General features: G+C 38.6%; 1 protein-coding gene across 22 annotated transcripts in view; it reads left to right on the forward strand.

Annotated features, from left to right (window-relative positions):
- USP54 (ubiquitin specific peptidase 54) overlaps positions 1-26,653 on the forward strand; it is a 123,742-nt gene that overhangs the window by 69,499 nt on the left and 27,590 nt on the right. For 17 of the 22 annotated variants that reach the window (XR_009352586.1, XM_059169907.1, XM_059169910.1 and 14 more), the window contains 11 exons: positions 14,088-14,222; positions 16,257-16,370; positions 16,500-16,582; positions 17,011-17,116; positions 17,229-17,375; positions 18,781-18,930; positions 20,504-20,672; positions 22,228-22,398; positions 24,932-25,063; positions 25,219-25,599; positions 25,825-26,056. Coding sequence is in view for 21 of the 22 variants with exons in the window: in XM_059169907.1 (XP_059025890.1) it covers positions 14,088-14,222; positions 16,257-16,370; positions 16,500-16,582; positions 17,011-17,116; positions 17,229-17,375; positions 18,781-18,930; positions 20,504-20,672; positions 22,228-22,398; positions 24,932-25,063; positions 25,219-25,599; positions 25,825-26,056 (1,820 nt within the window). In the remaining variant the exon portion in view is untranslated. The remainder of the gene's footprint in view (positions 1-14,087; positions 14,223-16,256; positions 16,371-16,499; positions 16,583-17,010; positions 17,117-17,228; positions 17,376-18,780; positions 18,931-20,503; positions 20,673-22,227; positions 22,399-24,931; positions 25,064-25,218; positions 25,600-25,824; positions 26,057-26,653) is intronic. The other 5 variants (XM_059169918.1, XM_059169919.1, XM_059169922.1 and 2 more) reach the window with 2 other exon arrangements.

Below are 26,653 nucleotides of genomic sequence, written 5' to 3' on the forward strand. Positions count from 1 at the left end.
GATTTTCATAATTCTGAGGAGTTCTAGTATTTTCCTCATCACATCATTGTCTGAACTATCAATGAGGTTTATTTTCCTTCACTGCTTCTTTTGTTATATTGGGAGTATATAAAAATTTTGATGTTTTCCCATAAAGTGCTTTTCAGTCCCTCAGTGCTATATAAGTATTAAATAATTAAGCTCTAAATAATTAAGTTTGCATTCTTTTAATTGTTGTATACCTCATTTGAAAATTATAAATAGACTTATATTGCAAATGGATTAATTTGACTGTGTGGATGAACTGAACGTGGTTCTAAGAGTTAAGAAATTTAAATTGTTAGAATAGTCATATTCCTTCATCCAGGAGGATTTCATTTTCTGAGAGAAGAGAAGGAATGTTGAGTGTTTGGAAGAGTAAATCTGGGATGGACCATCAGCACCTGGAATGTCTCTTTTTTGTTCCCTACTTTAATTTTTTTTTTTTTTTTTTTTAAAGAAAACGAAATGGGGGCAGGGCAGAGGGAAAGGTAGGGAGAGAATCTTAAGAGTCTCCACGCCCAGCAGGAGACAACCCTGAGATCATGACCTGAGCCAAAATCAAAGGTTGGATGCTTACCTGAGCCACCCATGTGCCCCTAAAAATATTTTTATGGAATATGAAATAATATGATTCATCATTGAACTAGATTCTAGTCAGTATAATAAGACAAAAGGATAAATATTAGAAAGCAGCAAAGGTATTATCTACAGATGATATGATTGGCTATTAAAAAAAATCTCAAAATATCTGCTGATATAGCAGTGGAATCAATAAGAGGATTTAGCATGTTGTTGCCTGTAAGATTAAGGTATAACATTCAATTGTATTTCTGTGTACTAGCAACTAACAGAAAATGCAACTTAAAAAGAGTTTTTATAATAATAACCAAGTATATAAAGCACATATGAATAAATCTAATGAAAAGATAGGACATTTATATAAAATCTCCACAGAGATCCAGTATAATGAATAATCACAAAATGAATATCTTGTAACAACTCTTTGGGTGAAAATAGAATACTGTCAGTACCATAGACATTCACCCTCCCTTCTTTCTCAGTCGTATCTCCGTCTTTCTCCCAGGAGTGGTCACTTTTCTGATGTTTGTGGTAATCACTTCCTTGTTTTATGTGAATAGTTTTCCTACCTATGTATCCATTCTTAAACAATCAAATTTAAAAATTATCTGTTTTTTAAAAAATTAATTCTCTGTAAATGGGATCATTTTTAAAAGATTTATTTATTTTAGAGAGATAGAGGGAGTGCAACAGCACAGGGGAATGGAATAAATGGGATGGTCAGAGGGAAAGAGACTCTTAAGCAGACTCTGAACTGAGCATGGATCCATCTCAGGACTCTGAGATCATTACCTGAGCTAAAACCACGAGTCCGTCGCTTAACTGACTATGCCACTTAGGTGCCCTGTAAATGGAATCATTTTATATAAATTCGTGTGTGTGTGTGTGTGTGTGTGTGTGTGTTCTTCAGTGCAGTAATATGTTTATAAGAGCATCATATTTTTATGTGCAGGTTGACTTCATTTTTTTTTTTTAAAGATTTTCTATTTATTTGACACAGAGAGAGAGAAATCACAAATAGGCAGAGAGGCAGGTAGAGAGAGAGAGGGGAGGAAGCAGGCTCCCTGCGGAGCTGGAGCAGAGAGCCTGACTCGGGGCTCGATCCCAGAATCCTGGGATCATGACCTGAGCTGAAGGCAGAGGCTCTAACCCACTGAGCCACCCAGGCACCCCCATCTTCATTATTATATGGTATTTCATTGTGTAAAGAAACCAGTTTGTTTATTCCATTGCTGGTAGTCATTTGGATTATTTCCAGTTTTTAATTTTTTATGAACAATATTGCCAAGAACATTCTTGTATATATCTACATATGTATACACATTTTTTGCATATATGCCCATGAATAGAATTACTGCATCATAGGATATGTAGATCTTCAATTTTTTTTTTTTTTTTTTTAAATAATGCTAACTGTCTTCCAGTATTTCCATAAGTCAGTATATTCTGACTGGCAGGTTTGTCCTGGAAGTTGAGAAAATTCAGTTCTGAAATCCTTTTTTTAAAAAGATTTTATTTATTTATTTGATAGAAAGAGACACAGCAAAAGAGGGAACACAAGCAGGGGGAGTGGGAGAGGGAGAAGCAGGCTCCCTGCTGAGCAGGGAGTGGGATGCAGGGTTCTATCCCAGGACCCTGGGATCATGACCTGAACCAAAGGCAGACGCTTAACCGACTGAGCCAATCAGGTGTCCCTAATTTTTCCATTTCTTAAGTTGGGTGGTGGACACATGGGCATTTCTTTATTATTATTTGACTAAATATATATATCATGCTTGTTTATAATTTAACTGATGGTTTTTATTTTTATTTTAAAAAAGATTTTATTTATTTATTTGACAGAGAGACACACTGAGAAAGGGATCACAAGCAGGGGGAGTGGGAGAGGGAGAAGCAGGCCTCCTACTGAGCAGGGAGCCCAACGTGGGGCTCGATTGGAACCTGAGCCGAAGGCAGACACTTTTTAACTGAGTCACCCAGGTGCCCCAAATGATGATTTTTATTATTTCTACTGCAGGGGTGCCTCGCAGGATCAGTCAGTAGAGTGTGCAACTCTTGATCTCAGGGTTCAAGCCCTATGTAGGGTATAGAAATCACTTAAAATCTTGACAACAACAGCAAACAAACTATAATCATTTTAGAAAGCACAACTAAAGTATAAAGAGGAAGGCTGAAAGTTGACTGAATTGCATCTCAGAGATTGTCATTTCCCTTTATGCCTCTCTTCTGGTCAATGATATTTCTAGTAATAAGTCGTTCCATCTGCTTACAATAAAAAGAATACTTTTTTTCCAGACCCCTGAGTTGCCTCTCTCTCTAGTGTCATCCTATTTCATTTGTTCTAACCTCAGAATATGCTGGAGTGTTGTTTTGAAGTTACTCCCTTCTTGTATAACCTTGAAGGGTCTCCCTATTAACTCTTAAATCACTTAAAAATGTATGATTATAGGCATTTAAAAAACTAGTTTCATACTTTCTTTTTCCTTTCTTTCCTTCCTCAGGCACTCTCCATTTCAGCTATGATAGCCAATGGTACGCTATCTATACCTGCCTCTTAGATGTTGCAGATGTTAGTCACTTTGCCTGGATCCCTTGGTGCCAAATCAGTAACAACAATAAAACAACACATCCCTTTTAAACTCAACCACATCTAGTCCTTTCAGAACTCCAATTCAGAAACTTATCTTCTTACCCCCAACCCCAGAAATATATCTTCTTTTTTTTTGTTAAAGATTTTATTTATTTATTTGAGTGAGAGAGAGCACAAGAGGGGAGAAAGTCAGAGGGAGAAGCAGACTCCCTGAAGAGCTGGCAGCCCGATGGGGGACTCGATCCTGGGATTCCGGCATCACAACCTGAGCGGAAGGCAATGGCTTAACCAACTTAGCCACCTAGGCGCTCCAGAAATGTATCTTCTTAATGATGTTTAAAAAATATTGCCTCTATCTAGACCCATGATTGTGTTACTTAATAGTATTTAGCATAGCTGGATGAGTTTTTGGGAAGGTGGTTCAGCATTTCCTCCCTGTTGGTATTCCTTACAGTGCTTGCACCATAATGTAAACACTTAACTTTTCTGGGTTCATATATATTTTTTAAGTATTTCTTAATTTTAGTTATAAACTTTTCGGTATTTGCCTTTTTCTTCTCTTTTTGTCTTTTATGTGCTCTCTCACTCTTGTTCTACTTGAGATTGTCATTGTGACTTTTAGTTTTACACTTTTTTTTAAGTAGGTTTACTTAATCTGGGAGTTTATGCCTCATTTAGTTAGGGAAGGGTGAGATGTATGTGTTTGGTGGGGGTCTTGGGGATTTGATGGTGGGAAGATCTGCTAAAAAGTCAAAAGCCTCGGGTTCTGTCAACAAAGCAGTTACCTGGTATCCTATAATTATAAATTACATTAAATTACTTTGTGGTGTCCCAGTGTGGGTGTAGTTCTATATATTTAAATCCCATTTTTTCCCTCTGCCTCCTATTTAGAAATTAGAGGAATGTTTGGTGAAGCAAATAAGAATTCCTTTTTCCTGGTACTTTGTGTCCTATTTGCATTCTTTAGTGCTAAGGTTTTTTTTTTCTTCTTTTTTTTTTTTTAAAAAGATTTTCTTTATTTATTTGACAGACAGAGATCACAAGTAGGCAGAGAGGCAGGCAGAGAGAGAGGAGGAGGCAGGTTCCCTGCTAAGCAGAGAGCGCGATGAGGGGTTCCATCCCAGGAACCTGGGATCATGACCTGAGCCGAAGGCAGAGGCTTTAACCTACTGAGCCACCCCAGGTGCCCAGTTCTAAGTTTGAAATGTGAAATTCTTATATCATAGATTTTTTTTTTCAAAACAGAAAACTCCAGACTTCTTGAATTTGAAGTACTCTAGAAGAACTTGCCAGTTCTATAAAGTCAGACTTCTTTATGTTGGTACATAATTGTTTAGCTCTAGAACCCAGTATTAAGAACAAGAGGAGACACAAACATGTTCCTAGATGAATCAGAAACTAGCCAACTTTCCCTTAATCTAATGTTTTGGATGAAGGATTTGCCCTTCTGAGTCTGGCTAGAAGATATATATCCCTGCTTTTTCTCCATTTTTTACTTTACCTTGCACCAACCATTAAAATGCCTTTACTGTTGGTCTTATGTGAACACCTTTTATATAATATTTTGCTTTTTCTTCTGCTCTCTGAATGTTTGTCAGTATTTTTGTGCCTTGTGACCTTGGCCAGGTATCATCGTATATGTTGTACCCAGAGCTTACAATTGCTTTTTGGTGGTTTATACATAATATTTAGGATAATTTATTTCTTTTGGTTCTATAAAATGTACTAGGTTTTTTTTTTTCTTATTTTACTTTATACTAAATTCCTAAAGTAATTTCAGCCTTGAAATCTTGCATGCAAATTATTAATGATGCTTTCATTAAAAAAGAATTTGTGTCAGTGTATCTGTCTTCTTACCATAATGCTGATTTAGCAAAGAGAAGCGATTTTTGTGCTGATTACCCTGTTTCTTCTGAATCCACAAATATATTCCCATCTAGTGTTACTAAAAGATATTTCCTGACCTGAACTGTTGTCATGCCTATAGCCCAGAGCTCTTATTTATTATTCATATTGAATCTGCCCTTTTGCCCCCAGCCCCCAGGGTATGATTTTACTTTGGTGTTGGCTTATTTATTTATCTCTGTCCAGGGGAGGAAATCCGTCCTCTGTACTTAGTATGCCACAAAGATTTTGTTCTCCTTCCAGGGATTGTGCTAGAGGCTTTGCAGTGTGCCAAGACGTAGGACAGAGTGTTTTTTGTTATAGGCAAAGGAAAATGCCTCATTGATTGATTAAATTCAACAAATCTTCTCAATTAGTGATTTTTCTTTTAAGAATGCTAGTACAAGGCATCAAAGCCAGGGAATGATGGTGATGGTGAGGTAGGTGGGGAGGAAATAGGTCCTTGTAATATAAGGTGTTGTGTAATGTAAGTCTATATTGGTAGAGCAGTAAGACTTTTGAAAGGGGCAGAAAAATCTGTGTTCTATTGATAGCCCACCTGTTAATTGGGGGGAGATTTGAGAGTGCAGAGAATGAATACCTCAGTATATTTTATGTATGTATCATATAGTTGTTCCTCTATTGGGTATTGAAGCACAAGCACAGGAAAGTGGTGTAAGAAATTACTCATTGTTCATTATCAGTTCACTCCTTTTTTTGGTAGATTATTAGAATAGAAGGTTCTTCATGGTCAGTATCAGAGCAGAGTAAATCCATTATGCTGGACTATTTAAACCAGGAAATTAGATTTCTTTTTATTTATGTATGTATGTATGCATGTGTGTATGTATTTGACAGAGAGAGACAGCAAAAGAGGGAACGCAAGCAAGGGGAGTGGGAGAAGGAGAAGCAGGCTTCCCGCGGAGCAGGGGAGCCAGATGCGGGGCTCAATCCCAGGACCCTGAGCTAAAGAGATGCCCAAAGACTAAGCCACCCAGGTGCCCCAAAACCAGGAAATTAGATTTCTAATATGTTCCCTGGAAATTTTAGATGGTAATAAACAGTCCTCACATGAAGAAGGTATATCCTTATGTCTAATGCAAATATCATCTTGAGTTGAACTTGAGTTGAACTTCTTTGTTTTGCTTATCTATGGGATATGAGTGTATATGTGTGGTCTTTTGGTTAACCTTTCTTAGTCTTAAAATCCTAGGAGGCTGTACCAAAATATTCTCAACTAATTTAGCCATTGATATAACTTGGATAGTATAAAGTTGAGTCTTTTACCCTCTTTAAAATTTGGGGTTTAGAATTTTGCAAAATATTCAAATAGAGGGACATGGCTGCAAGGAAAAACATAGTAGATCGTCATGATTCTTTCCTTTCCACAGTTTATGGCAGAACCTGAAACTTAAACAATCTCAGAATCTTTGTGCATATCCAGAAGGGTCCCCCTTTTCATTTTCCTTGTGGGGTAAGTGGTTATGGTATTGATTCTCAAAATTTGATTTAAATACTGTTGGTAATCTCTAAGGTCCTACAGTTTTGATCTTGACAAAAATTAGCAAATTGACTATTATATTTTGTAAAACCTCACCATTAGTTAATGATTTCCCACTATAAGCGATACCATCCTCTGGTGAATTTGGCCTGTCTATTCTGTGGCTCTCTGTCCAGTGTCTTTTTTTTTTTTTTTTTTTTTAAGAGGTAGGGTTTTTTTGTTGTTGTTGTTGTTGTTTTAAAGATTTTATTTATTTATTTGACAGACAGAGATTCAAGTAGGCAGAGAGGCAGGCAGAGAAAGAGAGGGGGAAGCAGGCCAGACCCTGGGATCATGACCTGAGCCGAAGGCAGAGGCTTTAACCCACTGAGCCATGCAGGCGCCCCTCTCTGTCCAGTATCTTGAAGTCTTGGTGTTTCTTTCTGTATCTCTGTGTGTATGTGGGTGTCTATCTCTTTTGTACTGGTCACAGAAATGAGTGTGATAGGTAGCTTATGATGGTCTTAACTTTGCCACTGCAAGTCCACAAAGTATTGGGTTATGGACTCAAAAGAGTGCAAATAAAGCCCATGGGGAGATATGGTATTGGTAGGTGAATGTACTTAAAAGGACTGGTATAGGATATGCAGATAATTATCTAATTGTGAAGTCCAGAAAAGGTAGGTATTTTTAGACATATGGTTAAGGAATCCTAGTAGAGAAACTAACCAGCTGTTCTCTGCCTTTTCCAATGTTGGAGCAAGAGTTTCTATTAAATTGACTGGATATTTGATGATATTAAGGAATTATTATTACCTTTTTCTAAGTGTTGTAATTATATTATAGTTATGTTTTAAACAAAAAGAGTTCTTCTTTTTTTTTTTTTTTTTTGGTTTTTTTTTTTTTTAGAGGCATGCCCTGAAATGTTTACAGATGAATAATGTCTGGTATTTGCTTCAAAATGATCTGGGAATGGGGTAAGTGGGTGGGTTGTATATATGAGATGAGATTGGCCACAGGCTGATAATTGTTGAAGATAGATAATAGGTACATGGGAGTTTGTTGTGGTATTTTGTCTACTCTAGTATGTTTGAGATTTTCTGCAATAAAATGTTAAAAATCCAATATTATTGTTTTGGGTGCCAAAATGGCAAATATTTACATACTATTCTCTTCTTTGAAAAAGAAAGTTCGAGAGTCCTTTGAACACATAAAACTAGTGAAAAGTTCTCTTTTCTAGTAGTCTTCAAGGAGTAATAGCTCTTTTATCTTTCTTTCAGAGGATTGTGTTTACAAACAGGCTTGATTGGCCACATTCAGGTTTATAAGTTATTAAGTCTCTGATTTCCAGGAAGTGTGGAGAAAAGGAGAGCCAAAATGTTGAGAGATTTGGGAAGCCCAGGTCAAGAAGAGAAAACCTAAGAACTGAGTTAGTAGCAGTGCATAAAGTATGTCGTGCCTTTGCAAAAGTTATTGTTGGACACCCTTCAGGGATGAGTTGGACTGCCAACTTTCCAAAAACCTAGGGCCCTAAAGCATCAAATTTAGTGATGGACCTTTTCCTTGACCCCCATCTTCTCTACTCATGACTTCTTTTAGATGCAAGGCTATGAAGTCCTGAGAGAGAAGTAAATAGCTGTTCGCCGCCTAAAGACAAAAGTCTGTGTTTTAGGGGAAAAAACTTAAGCAACAGCTGCATTTGTAGATGCCAAAACACAAAGACTTTCTGTCTTTATGGTACTTTTATGTTATTTACTTGGTTTTTACTAATCCAAATAATTATGTGCTCATGTGGATAGAATTGTTTGCTCCATGATCCAAGAGAAATGGGTGGGGAAGCACCTGCTTTTAGTCATTAAAGTCTTATTGCTTTTGCACTGCATCCAAGAAAATACTTAACAGACAAAAAGTAATTTGCCTTTTCCTGAGAATAAAAAGGAAGACCTCTTTGGTTTCACTTTGTGAAGAAGAGCTGAGCGAAACCTCAAAGGTGGGTTTTCTCTGTTTATTGAAATGAAACCATCAGGGATCCCATAGGGAAAAGTGATTCCTGGGTTTGGGTTCTTCCTGCCCTTTCTCACTCCCTGCCCCAGAACTCAGCAATTGGAAGAATACCAGTTTTTGTTCCTTATTGGTGCTACCACCTGTTCTTATTGCTGAACTAAATGTTCTTGGCTTTCTTTGGTGTGAACAGGATCTCCCTCTGGGAAAGGTGGGAGGAGGGTGAAAAAGGGAACAGGAGGAGGCCCGTTCCAGCCCTTGTGCTCATGTGAGAGGGACACACAGGGGTTAGTGTGCTGCCCTAACAGAGGGGCTTTGTACTACAGCTTCTTCCAGAGCAGCAGCTACACAGATGCATGCTGGGAGAGCTCAGGCTGCTTCATCCCTGATACACTTGCCTTTTCCTAACAATAGCAGAGCAAGACTGATAATAATAGTTACAATAAAATAAAGAGGATGCAGGCATTCTGAATACATTCAGATATTCATTGTGTATGGAGACCGTTACCTGTAAATAAGAGATGAGAAAAGAGTATAGTTTAGAGACATGATGACACTGAACACAAGTTGAATTTGTTACTACATATCCACCGTGCATGTAGGCAGAGCTCTGACTTTAGATGTTTCCCTTTCTGTGCTGAAACCTTGCTTAGATAGTCATGGGAAATCTGCCTCTTTTAAGTAAGAGCAACAGAAAGAGAAAAGTTTGGTCCTTCCTACCCAGATTTCAGAGACTGGGGAGGTAGCTTAAAGTAGATGCATTTCTGACCCAAGGTCAGTGGCAGACAGGCTCCTTAGTAACCTAAAATATAATGACAACAACAACAACAACAACAACAACAATGGCAGCTAATACTTAGCATTTATACAGCCAGGCAATAGCTTAAGGTATAGATAGAGATACAGATAATTTATTTAATCTGTAAATAACCATAGGAGGTAAATACTATTGCTAATCCTCTTTTTTTAAAAATTTTTTTATATTTTTAAATTTATTTGACAGACAGAGATCACAGGTAGACAGAGAGTCAGGCAGAGAGAGAGGAAAGAGGAAGGGAAGCAGGCTCCCCGAGAGCAGAGAGCCCGATGCGGGGCTCGATCCCAGAACCCTGGGATCATGACCTAAGCCGAAAGCAGAGGCTTTAACACACTGAGCCACCCAGGCGCCCCGCTAATCCTCTTTTAAAAGAGGAAACTGAAGCCTAGAAGGTTAAGTAGCTTTTCTAAGGTCATAGAGATGGTAAATAACAGGACTGGAATTATGAACCCATGTAGTCTGGTTCCAGAGTCCATGCTTTTTTTTTTTTTTTTTTTTTTTAAAGATTTTATTTATTTATTTGACAGAGAGAAATCACAAGTGGGCAGAGAGGCAGGCAGAGAGAGAGGAAGGGAAGCAGGCTCTCCGCTGAGCAGAGAGCCCGATGCGGGACTCGATCCCAGGACCCTGAGATCATGACCTGAGCCGAAGGCAGCGGCTTAATCCACTGAGCCACCCAGGCACCCCAGAGTCCATGCTTTTAACCATTACTCTATACCATCTCTCAGTGGAATCCTGTCCTTTCTCAAGCAGGGTCATCTGAACCACAGACCACACAACATGACTGGAGTGACTATTTTAATTCTCTTTGATTAATAACATAACTACTGCTATGCATAGGAGAGAAGTTAGTTCATTAGGAATTGTTGATGCCTTAAAGTATTATGGCTTAATTCTTGAGGGACCTCAGCTGAGAAAGACTAACGGGGCTGTAGTTGGCAAATATTACATTTGTGCAGAACTGTCATGAAGCCAGTTTTGGACTCTGGACAAAGAACCAAGCCTCATCCATCCCATTCTCTAGAGATAGAGCCTTCGTTAGCAGTAATATCTTAGTATTAACCATTGAGAACGGCAAGTTGGGATGTGATAATGGTCACTTACTGTTTTCAGTGGTCAAGCCACCATTACTTGTAGAAGCAGTCACTGCTTCTTTGGCCACCTTTTCCTTTGTTTGTCTGTTCCTCTGTTTCAGAATCCTGTAGGTCACTTGGTATAGATATCTAGTTGTCCTCTGAGAATGTTTAACTGTGGACCTAGACCATTCCTTTAGATCTAGTTTAAGGGTCAATGATAGATATTTTTCTATTTCCAGCAATAAATTATGGAAGGTCCTGCCTTGCCTTTACCTGATCTTAAATATATTTGTGAAAAATGTCTAGGTTAATCCAAAATAACTTAGAGTACTTATAAAGATTTCTTCCAGTTCCTAGCTCATAAAACAATACTAAATATGTATTATTAGTACTGTCTCCTCCACATCATATAGAATCCTTTGTAGGGAATAATAGCAGGTTATGTAGCAAATTGTTCTTGAGCTGTTTTGGGGGTAGATGTTCAATGTGTATGAGGAGGAACAGTGTTACTGAGAGAATAGAATGAGGAAAAAAACAGTTTGAACTTGAAGTTAGCAGAATGAGGTTAAATCCCATTTTGTATTACCAGTTATATTACCTTAAGAAAATAATTTCAACTTTTCTAGGTGATTCTTTATTGGCTTTTAAAAAAGAGGGGACTAGGGATACTTGGGTGTCAGTAGGTTAAGTGTCTGACTCTTTTAAGATTTTTTTAAAAAATTTATTTAACACACACACACAGAGGTCACAAGTAGGCAGAGAGGCAGGCAGAGAGAGAGGGGGAAGCAGGCTCCCTGATGTGGGGCTCGATCCCAGGACCCTGAGACCATGACCTGAGCCGAAGGCAGAGGCTTTAGCCTACTGAGCCACGCAGGCGCCCCAAGTGTCTGACTCTTGATCTCAACTCAGGTCTTGATCTCTGGGTCATGGGTTCAGGCCCCATATTGGGCTCCCCACTGGGCATGAAGCCTACTTAAAAAAAAAGAGGGGACTTATTTATCTTAATAAGGGTGCCTGGGTGGCTTAGTGGGTTAAGCCACTGCCTTCGGCTCGGGTCATGATCCCAGGGTCCTGGGATCGAGTCCCACAACGGGCTCTCTGCTGAGTGGAGAGCCTGATTTCCTCTCTCTCTCTCTCTCTCTGCCTGCCTCTCTGCCTACTTGTGATCTCTCTCTGTCAAATAAATAAAATCTTTAAAAAAAATATCTTAATAAGATCTACCCATATCACATCATCCATCCATCCATCCATCCATCCATCCATCCATCCATCTATCCATCCATCCAAAACTAGTTATTGGTTGCCCTCTATATGCCAGTATCCTTCTAAGTGCTGGGAATAATATAGCAGGGAATTAAAGGACAAAAATTTTCTGTCCTCACACTTAAATTCTAGAGAATGTTGTCAGATAATAAGTAAGTAAAATATATGGTATTATAGATGTTATAATACATGCCACAGAGAAAAATAAAACAGGTGAGGGTGGAAGGTTTGAGGAAGAGGGGGTGGCGCTTGCAATTTTAAATAGAGTGATCAGGGGACGCCTGGATGGCTCAGTTGGTTAAGCATCTCCCTTTGGCTCAGGTCACAATCCCAGAGTCCTGGGATCAAGTCCTCATTGGGCTCCTTGCTCAGTGGGGAGCGTGCTTCTCCCTGTGCCTGCCACTTCCCCTACTTTTGCTCTCTCTCTTTTCGACAAAATCTTTGAAAGAAAGAAAGAAAGAAAGAAAAGAAAAAAGAAAAAGAGGTAAATCAGTCAGGAAATACTATATAGTGAGGGTAGTATTTGGATGAAAAACTGATATGTGAGTGACTGAGCTGCTTATAGTTCAAGTAAAATGAGGACCAAGAATTGACTATTCTAGGTTGATGAGGCCTCCTATTCTTAGATCATATAAGTAGGTTTATAAAATGGTCTTGTTTCTGGTCTCATTAGTAAGTCTGAAAAATAACCAAGGGTTTCTTTTTATATGAAGAAATTACTATCAAGAATGTTAGTAAGTTATACTCTTCGGTGTGTCAATATGTAACACATCATTGAATTTATTGTTTTTCTGGGTGTTTTAGTGAGGATCTGGGCCATGTGATGGCCCATATTGTAGTTTTTATGGGGAATGTCTAAAACATATTCTGGACCATATTCTAGTTTTTGTGGGGAATGTCTAATACTACTTGAGAAGGACTCATCAAGCCAGGTGCCACTTGTTGCCACTCTGTTTCCATTCTCTGGATATCACATTTATTATTGTTTCAGATCAGGTAAAGATGGAGGATATAGATACATTTAATTACACCAAAATTAAAAAACTGGTCCACATAAAAGACACTAGAAGACTGCAAGAAGATATTTGCCACAAGTCATATTCACAAAAGATCCAGAAAAACTAAATGTAGTTAGAAAGACTCAAATTAACCAGTCTGAGTGTATTAATTAATTGCTGACAAGGATATGGGGAAATTTATGTATATTTATTTACCTGTAGAAGTAAAAGTTGACATAGCTTCTCTGTAACGGCAACAAATTAGCGACTGCCAAAATATCTGTCAATAAAGAAATAGATAAATAGATGTCACATAGACATCTGATCAAATACAGTCCAGCAGGGAAAAAGAATGAATTGTGTGTGTGCGCACGTGCGCTCGTGTGTGTGTATAAATTATGGACAGTTCTCAAAAATAACGCTGAATTTAAAAAAGTAAAAGTGTGATATTTTGTATATAAATAAAAATATATGTAAAAGTATTTAAGGGTATATATATATATGTACATGTGTGTACACACACACATACACAAACACAAATACACAGGTATATAGAAGTATTAAAAAACAGAAGACTGCGCAACAAACTCATGATAGTGAGTGGCTGGTAGAGAGTGGGTGATCTTTTTTTTTTTTTTTTTTTTTTAAAGATTTATTTATTTATTTATTTATTTGAGAGAGAGACAGTGAGAGAGAACATGAGCGAGGAGAAGGTCAGAGGGAGAAGCAGACTCCCCATGGAGCTGGGAGCCCGATGTGGGACTCGATCCTGGGACTCCAGGATCATGACCTGAGCCGAAGGCAGTCGTCCAACCAACTGAGCCACCCAGGCACCCCAGAGAGTGGGTGATCTTAAATGGGACTTCATCTGTAGATTTGAACATGTTGAACATGTTGAACGTGTTTTCGTGTTTATTTCTAGGTATTAGACAAGTCGGTCTTTGTTTTATTATTGTCCCTTTGAGTAATTCTAAATTAGGAGAAGGGGGCCAAGTTTCATAGGATGAGTCCTCAGAGTATTATTTACCAAACCATTTATATATAATGTCCTTATTTACTATGGATCTTCTACCTCTGTATCAGAGGAAATGAGGTAACCCTATATTACATTAACTCATGACAGTGGTCTCTCCTAATGTGTTCTTGATGGTATCACAGTCAGATGGGAGAGCAAGGATCCCTGCTAGCATAGATCATGCCCTTTATTCTGACTCTTGATTTTTTACTTTGTTGCTAACTTCAAGCATGTCAACTCATGGAAAGTACATTGGTTCCATTGTGAAAAGCACGGAGACGCTAGCTTGACAGACTGGGATATGTAGAAGCTTAATAATAACAACACTATGCTTTTTTCCTTTGTCTAACCTCTTCCCTACAGGGAATCTTTAACCAGTTTCAGTGTAGTAGTGAAAAAGTGCTTCCATCTGACACTCTCCGCAGTGCTCTGGCAAAGACTTTCCAGGATGAACAGCGTTTCCAGCTGGGAATTATGGATGATGCTGCGGAGTGCTTTGTAAGTGTTGGCCTCTGGACCTCTTTGATATGAGGTGAGACTGTTGATGGTCTCCATCAAGGACTGGGTACTTTACTGTAGTATTTACTCTGCCCTTGTATCTACAATTAGAACTAGGAATTTCTGGAGTTTTTCAGAGCTCTTGGGTGTCTCTCTTAATGAAGTAGGAATTGCATAATGGGTTTATTCTTTTTCCTTTGGGTTTAGAGTAGTTTTGTGCTTGCCATTTTATAAAACAGTGGCTCTTGCCTTCAGAGGAGAAGGGCTCATTAAAATACAAATTGCTGTGTCCCACTCCCTTGAGTTTCTGATTCAGTAGGTCTGGATTAGCGTCCAAGAATATCTAGCTCTAACAAGTTTCCAGGTGATGCTAATACTAATGCTGTTGGTCTGGGGACCACTGTACTTTGTGAACTCCTGCATTACTAATAATAATTAAACAGAGAATAGCTGAGTCCCTAACACAAGTGTAATACGCTGTTTAGGTAGCTACGTTGCTCCCAGTGACTTTAGTAGAAGACTCTTCGGAACTCTGGGTTTTAATTCTATCCATCAGCCTTCAAAAGACTGTGTATCCATTTAAAAAAATCTATATTAAAAAATACAGAGTGATCTATATTCCATTACAGGGTAAAATGTCACCAGAATCAGAGTTACTCCTGAGAAACTGGATCATTTACTGCTGGTGGGAATGTAAAATGGTATAGCCACCATGGAAAACAGTTTGGCAGTTTCTTAAAAAACTAAACTTGCGGGGCACCTGGGTGGCTCAGTGGGTTAAGCCTCTGCCTTCGGCTCAGGTCATGATCCCAGGGTCCTGGGATTGAGCTCTCCGTCGGGCTCTCTGCTCTGCAGGGAGCCTGCTTCCTCCTCTCTCTCTGCCTGCCTCTCTGCCTACTTGTGATCTCTGTCAGATAAATAAAGAAAAAATCTTAAAAAAAAAAACTAAACTAAACTTACAAATTATCATATGGTTCAGCAGTTGCATTACTGGACTTGTATCCCAGAGAAATGAAAACTTAAGTTTATACAAAAACCTGTACATGAATGTTCATAGAATCTTTATTTGTAATAGTCCCAAATTGGAAACAACCCAATGCTCTTAATGGTGTATAGTGAAACAAACTTTGATACTTCCATACTAGGGAATACTATGCAGTAATAAAAAGGAATGACTGACTTACACATCAACTTGAATGGATTTAAAGGGGATTATGCTGAGGGGAAAAAACACAGTATCAAAAGGTTAAATACCTACCATATGTTTCCATTTATGTAATATTCCGAAATAACAAGCTTATAGAGATAAGCGAATAGATAAGTGGTTACTAGGTGTCAGGGTTGGAATTGGGTGGGTAAGGCTGTAAAGGAATAATGTGAGGGAGCCTTGTGATGAAACAGTTTTATATCTTGATTGCATGGTTGTTATATGACTCTTTACATGTGAGAAAATTGCATAGAGTTATAGACACAAATAAGTGTAGGTAAAACTGGTGAAATCTAAATAAACTCTGTAGACTGTATTGATGTCCATTTCTTGGTTTGGTTATTGTAGTATAGTTATGCAAGATGTTACCACTGGAGGAAAGTTGGTGAAGGGTATATGGATCCCCCACACACAATTTTTTTGAAACTTCCTATGAATTTATAGTTACTTAAAATTAAAATTTTTTTTTAAAGTAGAGGTATTCTTTTTTCTTTTTAAAGATTTTATTTATTTATTTATTTGTCAGAGAGAGAGAGATAGAGGAGTGAGAGTGAGCACAAGCAGACAGAGTGGTAGGCAGAGGCAGAGGGAGAAGCAGGCTCCCGGCTGAGCAAGGAGCCGGATGCAGGACTCGATCCCAGGACGCTGGGATCATGACCTAAGCTGAAGGCAGCCGCTTAACCAGCTGAGCCACCCAGGCATCCCTAAAGTAGAGGTATTCTTACCTTCCAAGAGGATTACTATTTCTCTGAGTAAACTGCCTACCAATTTGTGCATTTTTTCTTTTAAGTATCACTGATACACTGCTTTTGTTTTTTCCCTATTAGGAAAACCTCCTGATGAGAATTCACTTCCAGATTGCTGATGAAACCAAAGAGGATATATGTACTGCCCAACACTGCATCTCCCACCAGAAATTTGCAATGACATTGTTTGAACAGGTGAACCTTATCTCTATCTACATCACTTCTTCTTCAAGAACACTTTATGCTGGGATGTGGGGTATTAGATGGGTGCCAAAACAATTATTGACTGTGGCTGCTTGGTTTTGCTTTTTTACCTGGGCCCAGTGTGTGTGTACTAGCTGTGGTGCCACTTCTGATCCACTGCCTTTCATCCAGATGGTACATTACATCTCCACCACTTCCCTTTGGTGAGTCTTAAAGGGTTCTCTGTTTGTACCCTTAGGTACTTCGTAAGTGATTGAGTTTTCACTGATGGCATCCATATAGCTTTTATTTTTATTGCTAAGACTATGCTATATTGTAGGAACTCAGAACAACTTTAAAGTAACCTTTGTTCTTTTCCGTCCTCTCCCAACTTTTCTTAGGTTCAGTTCTGGTCAACAAGGTGGGAGGTGAAATGGGGATTCTATGAGCTTTGGATTTTGGGACAGGCGCTTATTGTGTTTGGGACAGTGAAGCTGGTCAGGATAAGGGCTTTGGTATAGTGGGCATAGTGGGCAAAGGAAGAAAATCAAACATGTGAGTTAGGAGTTTGTATGAATAATCTATTTGATTTAGTTATAACTCTGAGTAACTTCTACCATCATCTTCTACCCTTCCATTCCCTATCTTGAAGCAATCAGGCTATTTGTATGCTGGAAAGACGAGAAAAACCCTCACCAAGCATGTTTGGTGAACTGCTGCAAAATGCTAGCACCATGGGGGATCTGCGGAACTGTCCGGTGAGTTAAGTCAGGGGTAGAGTTTAGAGTTGGAAGAGGAGCCCTAAGATTAATGGAATTGAGACAGAGCCAGTGGGAAACATCTCAAACTAGTCTTATATATGTATTTCAGAGCAACTGTGGAGAAAGGATTCGGATTCGCCGTGTGTTGATGAATGCTCCACAGATTATCACAATTGGACTGGTATGGGACTCAGACCACTCAGACTTGGCAGAGGATGTCATTCACAGCCTGGGTACCTGCCTTAAGCTTGGTGATGTGAGTATTAGTTACCTTTGTCTCTGACTTGGAGTTCTTGTATCTTAGTATTGCTTAAGTGCAGTGAACACTAAACACAAAGGTATATCCTAGATGACAAATATTATAGAGTTTTGGACAAGTATACTTATTATATGTGTACACATACATGTGCATGCATGTACCTGCTCACATACCTGCCTTGGGTAGGTGGGAAAGGCTTTTTAGGAAAAATGGGATTACGTTGGCCTTGAAAGACAGGATGTATAAAGCTTAGCTACTGATAAAAATCAAGCAGTTTATAGAGTTATTATGTGCCCTACTCATTATTTATACCCATGTAGAGTAGGAAGGTGTATTTAGCCACAGGTGGAAATAAGGTCAAAAAAGTGAGCAGGCCTGACTAGAGCTGCTATGAGAGGTGAAGGGGTTAAAATTGGTGACCTGAGTTTTATAATACAAAATTTACAGTGAGGAACCGATGTCTGTTGAGAGGATAAGGAAGTAGCTTGGAAGAAAATTGAGTGGTTTAGTGATTTTCTGTGCATCTATTCAGAGAAATAGGGAAAAAGACTTCAAGCCTGTTGTCCTTAACTTTGTCAGCTCCATGCCCTAGTAGGTACAGCCAGGGTTTTCCTTCAGTTCAAGAGAAGAGCCAGAAATTCTGTAGTTTCCTTTCTACTGGTTTCTTTCTCTTATAGTCCTGTGAGTGAGGAGATCTCTTGTCATTCTTGAATGTCACTAAGCTGCAACTGAGAATAAATGAACTATCTGGGACCTTATTTTAGGTCTCCTTCCCAAGGAATCTCTGACATGAGTAGGTTATGCACAATTAAATCTTCTTTTTCTAAATTTCTGTAGTCTACATCTTCTGTATTGTTCTAGTTTTGTTTTATTTTTATGATTTTCTCACTCATATAAGTTTCTCAAGGCAAATATCCTTTTCTTCAAATTTTTTTGTGTATGTCTTAGAACCTATGGCACTGCTAGACATCTACAAATTGAAGTACTGATAACCAGCATGGTGGTATTGCTCCTTTTAAGGGCATTGTTACCCTTTAGTTAGGGTCTCTGCAGGAAATTTATATTTGTGGCACCAGCTGATAAATAACTTTTGAAACTTGAGTGTTTTTGTTTTGTTTTGTATTTTTCAACTTTGATTCCTCTTATGATAAGCATCAGCAATAACATATTAATTGAAAGTATGAAGAAACATCACCACCTTACCAGTTTACTGCCACTATCTTTCTTGTGTTTTGTCTTTTTAGGTTCATTTCTGATGATTAGTATAGACTAGGGAGAATTTTAGACTGAAGAGTGGAGAAACAAGTCAGTACCTCAATAAGAAATGATGGAGTCTGCGGAGAGGTGATTTAAGAGGGTTGAGTATGTGACTGTTTTTTCCATTTTCTTTTTTCCCCCACAGCTGTTTTTCAGAGTGACAGATGACCGGGCCAAGCAGTCTGAACTGTACTTAGTAGGAATGATCTGTTACTATGGCAAACATTATTCTACATTCTTTTTCCAAACAAAGATCCGCAAATGGATGTATTTTGATGATGCTCATGTCAAGGAGGTAGGAATATTTAAGCCCTTCTTAAAGTGTTTGGTGGCTGCAACCAAAATAACTAGGATAATTACTTGTCTTCTTGTCTTGAGTGTTTATTTTCATTGTTTGATGTCTGTTTACCTATCTGTTGAATTTATGAGAGGGTCAGTCTTGTCTTCTCCAAATAGATGGCAAGTTTCTCAAAGATAGGATGGATATATTTTCTGTTATTTTCTCTGACTTCTCACCATGCAGTCAGTACAGTTCTGCGTTTATAGTTGACAACGGGGTTTTTTTTTTTTTAATGTATTAATTGGTTGATTTGAGTGAGAACAGTTTAATGCCTCAAATTAGGCTAGAAGGTTAGCATGAAATTCAGAATTTCAGAGTTCAAATTATCAGTGGGTAATCCTTTGTCCCAGAGCTGCTATCAATTATTCTCTGATTGTTACCTCTCTGAAGTACCTTAACATGTTTTGGGAATAGTGTAGGAAAGAAAAAATGGGGCTATGAGAATATTTAAAGCTGGAAACTTGTTACTGTTTAAGTCACAGAGTCCATGACTGAAGTATTTAAGGTGATCTGTATAAGTTAGGAAGCTTCATGAGGTAAGATTAGCAGGAGGAGATTCCTGACTATAATTTACAGCAATCCATGGACATTAAGCAGTGTCTTCTATAAATAGTAAAGTCTGTCACATTTCTTGATTGTCTCTGTTTTGCTGTTGTAGTTTTGGGGAATTTATATGAATTCTTTGAGCTTTAGCATTTTTATTTGAAAAATAATACTTATAAGATTTTAAACGAGATTTATATGTAAAAAGGATTTTTTTAGTTAAAATAATAATTTAGTTATAAATGTATGAAATTAGCACTATGCTAGTTGTTCAACTCTTAAGAACATACCATCTCAGAATGTGACTGGTTCAAATTTAAGAGAGGGCGAGTTTAGGGATTTGATTGGATTGTTTCCATGCCTCTCCTGTCACTGTTTTGCAATGCTTTGGCAGTGCTGAATCCAGCTCTAAGCTAAGGCCGAGGTTCAGCTGTCTATTCTAAGCAGTTTGACATTTTATGTCCTGCCATGTGTGAACTCTGAAATGGAATGTCATTTATTCTAAGGCAGCCTGTGAGAGTTTCTGCCTGCTGTTTAACTTCATAAAAGTGATTTTAATATTTAGATGAAAATTACATAATTTATAGAAATGATAGAATTGCAAATTTCAAGCAAGGGCTTTAATCTGTGAAAAGAAATTGATCACCAAAGCAGCTGAAGTCCCCTCACATAGCATGTTAACCTTTGAGAGCTTTCATTTATATCTGACAACTAAATTGATGTTTCACAGGAATAAAAGTAATTTTATTCATCATTTCTACCTCTTACAGGGTTTTACGCTTTCTAAAAGGATTTAACAACAACAACAAAAGATTTAACAAAAAATTTATAAAATTTAGGTCTAAGATCTCTTTTGTGGTTTCTTTACCCAATTTTTGTCTTTTTGTCATTCTTATTTTCTTTAGAAAAACAGAATGGGAAGATATATTTTGGATTGTGGATACAAAATATAACTGTCATATTCTTCTGATTGTTTCTGGTTCAGATTGGGCCCAAATGGAAGGATGTGGTGACCAAATGCATCAAGGGGCATTATCAGCCTTTGCTACTGCTTTATGCAGACCCACAGGGTACCCCAGTGTCTACCCAGGACCTGCCTCCCCAGGTTGAGTTCCAGTCATACAGCAGAACGTGCTATGATAGTGAAGATTCAGGTGAGCAGTCTAGCTCTTTACTTCTTCCTCCTTCCTTCCAGTGTGATCGCTGGACAGTTATGACTCATACTTAAATCATGAGCCCAACACAATAGCCTAGCCTGTAGATAGAGGATCCGTTAGAGATGGAAAGAAGTGCCAGCTCGTGCTGAAGCCCAAGGTGTGCCAGGCTTTGTTTCCTTCCGCCTTCAAGAATGTTGTTGCCTAAGTCACCTGGCCCTGATTCAAAAGTGAGAAGGCAATTAGGTTGATTTAGCCTGAAGTAATTAGTTTGTGAGGAAGACTCAGTGTTTAACCTTCTAATAATATAAGATGACTGATTCTTGCTGTCAATTTAACAGTGACTTCAGCAAATTGTTAAGACCGAGAAAAATTTTATGTGTTACTACAAGACTAGTCATTTTGTTTGGGATAAGAGATTTTTGTTTTAAAATGCCAAGCGTAGTAGCAGTATCCTTCAGCCTATGAATCAGATTTTCACTTCTAATTCAACTGTTTGCAACTTAAATCACGTTTTCCTGTAGAAACAATTTGCAGCTTGATGGCTGAAGTCTCAGGATAGCTCAAAGAGGCTTATAATGTATTAGAAATATAACCCTAATAGTTTCGGCTTGTTTTCTAAAAAGGAGGAAAAAGAAATATCCTTTTCATTTTCTAGATCTAGGACTGCTCTGGAGTATAGTTTTGAAAGAGAAGATGCTTGTTCTTGAAATTTTTTCCCCTACCTTTTGTGCTTCCCTCCCACTTGGCATCTGGCGTTCTTCCCAACCATGTATCTACTCAGACCTTTTTCTCCCTTCAGTCAAACACGCATTTCCCCTTTTGTGTTTTTCTGAGCAAGTTGTTCAGAGAAAAGTAATCTGATTGAACTGATTTACTCCAAAGGATATATAACAGCCCTAGGGCGCTGGCACCTGGGTGGCTCAGTCCTTAAGCGTCTGCCTTCAGCTTGTGCCTACATCAGTCTCCTTGCTCAGCGGGATGCCTGCTTCTCCTTCTCCCACTCCCCCTGCTTGTGTTCCCTCTCTTGCTATCTCTCTGTCAGATAAATAAAATCTTTATAAGTATGTAAGTAAATAAATAAATAATGGCCCCATAATTTATCAGATATATTAAAAATGCTTACAATGTCAATTAAATTTTTTTTTTTAAAGTGACATTTCTGGCAGTGTAGGAGAAAAATGATGGGCTGGGAGGCAACTGGTTATGTATGCCAGGTTGGCCTGGGACTCTCCATCCAAATAGATCTTACTTTTCACAACTTTTTCCTTTCTTCCACTTTCCCCCATAGGTTTTCTAAAAGCCCCACAGTTTTTCACAGTGGCAGGCAAAGTGAGGGCTTCAGCAAGGTAGGGGCAGGAGTGGGAGGAATTGTTTGTGTGTCTGGGTTATCTGGAAGTTGGGTGTTGGGAAGAACAGCTCTGGTATATCCTTCTCACTCTTCCATTTAGGAAATTCTTGCCTTATGGACCCTTGTTGCCATCCAACTCTTTGCCTTCGCTATCACTGTCCTCTCTTTCCTTACTTTTGTGTATGTGTCTCCTCCTTCCCTCAGGGAGGGAGCCCTCCATCTCAAGTGACACTCGAACAGATTCCTCAACGGAGAGCTATCCCTACAAACATTCCCACCATGAGTCTGTGGTCAGTCACTTCTCTTCTGATTCTCAGGGGACAGTCATCTATAATGTGGAGAATGATTCCACGTCTCAGAGCAGTCGGGACACAGGTAGGGAGTTATACAGTGGACGCTGCTTGCCTGATTCAGTTCCTACATAGAGATTCTCCCAGGGAAAAGAAACTGGGGCAAGTTAGAAATGTTAGTCATGGAAAGGGAGAAAGGCACAGAATTTGGGTAATTGACTGGGATGAAAAGAAGCAACACAACTCTGAATGAAACAATGATAACTCCATTACACATATGCCTATTAACACCAGCATGTCAGTAAGAATGATTGTAATGTGATTGATTATTGATGTGATTGCTTATTTCAAAATCTGCTTTTTGTTCTTCCTATATTCTCGATCCCTATCCTTCTCATAGTTTTCCAGTAACATTTGTTGCCTTGCTCCTCATCATGTTTTCATGTCAGGCATTATCCCAAGTGGAGGGCTTTAAGAGAAGGGGCATGTTTATGGGCATGGGACACTTGCTCATCACCTTGCTGGACTTCCTAAAGGACATTTTAAGCAAAAGAAGGAAAGCTAGCCTGTTTGTTACTGTGCTCTCCATGCAGAGAACATTCTTGAACTGTTCTGTTAATCTGTAGAAGAATGTGCCTATTGTCAGTGGAAGAAATCAGTACAGAGCATGAAAGGAAAAGAAGTGCATGACTCACTGCTGAGATGAAAAGTTTATCACCTAATGCATCGAACAGTGCCCATATTCTTAGAGACTTGGGAATTAGTGAGCTCATGGCTTCAGATTGGTGGTTCCTACTCTGTGCTTGACTTTTTTTTGAGGTTTTTATTTAAATTCCAGCTGTTAACATACAGTATAATATTAGTTTCAGGTATACAATATAGTGATTCAACACTCGTCATACAGCACCTGGTGCCCATCACAATGAGTGGCACTTCTTAATCCCCATCACCTATTTCACCTTTTCTATAAATATTTGTAGTATGTATCTCTAAAACAAATCATTTTTTAAAATGTCGTTATCACACTTAAAAATATTAATAGTTCCTAAAAACTAAATAACCAATGAGTGTTCAAAAACATAAGTATCTTGTAATTTTTAAAAATTTTTTAATCATTTTTTAATGGTTTATGTGCTTTATTCTGAATCCAAGTGAGACCTACACTTGATAAGTCTTTTGCATTTCTTTTAAGCTATAGGTTTCTCTATTTTTCCTGTAGCTGATTGTTGAATAACTAGGTATAGTTTGTCCTATAGATTGCCTACATTCTGAAGTTTGCAGATTATATTCCTAAGGTAAACTCTAGCATGTTTCTCTGTTCTCTGTATTTCTTGTAAATTGGCAGTTGGATCTGGAGGTTTGGTTAGATTCATGTTGAATTTCTTTTGATGACTATTGCATTAGGTGATTACTTTGATTTTTTTTTTTTTTTAGACTGTATTTCTGAAACTGTGAATCAGGGAGAAGCCAAATAACACGATAAACAAGGCATATTTTCCAGGAGAGTCAGGTTTATATTAAAGGTTTGTGAATGGCCAGGGGTAGGGGAGTGTACTCCCATTGGTATAACATTTGCAGATTTAGTTGCTCCAAGTTATTTCCTTCTTTCTGAAATCTTTCCTTTGGGCCTGGAGGTAACAAAGGATCAGATAAAGCAATAGAAGATTACGTTGGTTAATTTCTTGAAAATAGGTAGCATATCACTACCCCTGCTGGTACGTGAATTTGTACAAAAATTTTCATATATTAACTTATGAAAACAAATTAGCGCTTGGTGCATTTGAAAACCTAGAGGCTTTTCTCTAAATCTGTTTTCTAATTTAATTCAGTTGCTTAATTCACCTTTGGCTTCTAGCAGTTTAGATTGATTATATCCTTTATAATCTGACCTTTGCTGTTATCATATCATACATTTACATTCTGTGGCCATGAAGCAGGGCAAGTCATGTAAAAGAGTCCATATCTCCTGGGCTTCCCAGTGATCAGTACTGAGGAATTATGAAGTGTAATCTCTGGGTAAAACCAGGTTTGGTAAAGCACTCTTTGGAGATGGGAATAAGAATTATTCAAAGTTCAAATGCCCTTCTAAATGATTCACATTTAAGGAAGATTTAGAACTGAATCTTAAAGCCACCCACAATCAGAGCGCTCTTGTGGGCAAAGGCTGGGGAACCTGGGCAATACCAGATGTAATAAAAAATTAGGCTTTACTCAGTATGTGTTGGTAAATGAAAGGGAGGCTCTATCTTTTATTTATTTTAGTGAAAATATGTTGATACATGACATTTTTATACAATCTTTACAACTGTCACCTTTTAAAAATTACCAAGTAATGTGTCCTTTCTGGGTCACTGGGAAAGATTATGAGCAGAATCAAGACTGGTAATTGGTCAGGAGACATTGTCAATTTGCAGGCTTCCATTTAAATACTTGAGTTTCTCTGCATTTATCTGTATTCCTGCTACACTTAAATCAGATAGCCTTGGCCTCTACAGCTTCTGATTCATGGGTATACTAAATTTGTAGCACTGTTATGAATCCCAGAGGGAGACTAGGTTCTCAAGAGGATGGAGGTCAGTCTCAGAAACCAGCTTACCCCCATTTCCTTGTTCTTTCAGGACACCTGACTGATAGTGAATGTAATCAGAAACTCACATCCAAGAAAGGATCACTGATAGAACGCAAGAGGAGCTCCGGCCGGGTTAGGAGGAAAGGCGATGAGCCACAGGCCTCAGGGTACCACAGTGAAGGCAAGCCATTCTGCACTGTTTGTCTTTCTTCATTCACTCTGGCAAACTTGTGTCGTACTCCAGACTGGCTTTTCTTTTCTGCTTTCACACTTTGGGGTCTGGGTATCTGTGATCATTTTAAACATTTATGTTTATTTAATTCTTTGTGTTTTTAGGAGAAACACTGAAAGAGAAACAGGCCCCTAGGAATGCCTCTAAACCATCCAGCAGCACCAATAGACTAAGGGATTTTAAAGAGACAGTCAGCAATATGATTCACAACAGACCATCCCTGGCTTCTCAGACCAACCTAGGATCCCCGTGTGTGGGGAAGGGAGGAGACCCGACTGACAAAAAGCCTCCTAGGAACCTGTCTTTACATTGTCGTGACTGGGAAGTAGAGAGTACCAGCAGTGAGTCAAAATCCAGTTCTTCTAGCAAGTATCGTCCAACATGGAGACCCAAACGAGAGTCTCTGAATATTGACAGTATCTTTAGTAAGGACAAAAGGAAGCACTGTGGCTATACCCAGCTTAGCCCCTTTTCTGAGGATTCAGGTGAGGAGATAATTAGGGAAGAATTGGGCTTTTGAATAAAGTTGACTTACGTATTTAAAAAACCTGGATTTTCTGGTATACTTAGCAAGGTACATTTTTATGCTGATGCTTTTGGAGATAGGAGTTCAGTGAAGGAGTAGCTGGGGGGAGGGGTTGGTTATGTCTTAATTTGAAGCCGATGCTAAAAATACCTCCTTTTCCATACTTGTCCTTTGATCCGGATAGCTAAAGAATTTACGCCAGATGAACTAAGCAAGCCACCTGCTTACTACGTTAAAACTGGTGGACCAAGCCCCCAGTATAAGCCCTGGGGCCCCGCACGGCCAGGCTCTCACCTTTTAGAACAGCACCCTCGCCTAATACAGCGAATGGAGTCTGGCTATGAGAGCAGTGAGAGGAACAGCAACAGCCCTGTCAGCCTGGATGCAGCCCTGCCTGAGAGCACCAGTGTCTGCAGGTATTGTTTGGCCTTTGAATAGCGGCATTGTCCCTTGCAGCAATGTGAGCCACCAGGAGGCTTTTCAACACACAGGGGTGGAGAAATAGAATTTATTAACAATCAACTTTCTTTCTTTCTTTTTTTAAAAATTGAAATAAAGTTGATATACCATGTATTAGTTTTAGGTGTACAACATAGTGATTGGACAATTCTGTATATTACACTGTGCTCACGGCAGTACATATGGTGACCATCTGTCACCATAGAATGTTATTACAATATTATTGACTATATTCTCTATGCTGTACTTTTTATCCCCCATGTAATTGTACCTCTTAATCTCCTTCTGTTATTTCACCCTTCCCCCAACATTCTTCCCTCCGGCAACCACCAGTTTGTTTTTGTATTTGTGATTCTGTTTCTGTTTTTTATTTGTTTGTTCATTTGTTTTGTCTTTTAGGTTCCACATCTAAGTGAAATCATTTAGTATTTGTCTTTCTCTGACTTACTTCACTTATTTCACCAGTACCCTGGGATCATGACCCGAGCCGAAAGTAGAGGCTTTAACCCACTGAGCCACCCAGACGACCCTCCATTCATCTTTTAATGGACATT

Source organism: Mustela lutreola, chromosome 4 (assembly GCF_030435805.1).
Source record: "Mustela lutreola isolate mMusLut2 chromosome 4, mMusLut2.pri, whole genome shotgun sequence".
NCBI lineage: Eukaryota > Metazoa > Chordata > Mammalia > Carnivora > Mustelidae > Mustela > Mustela lutreola.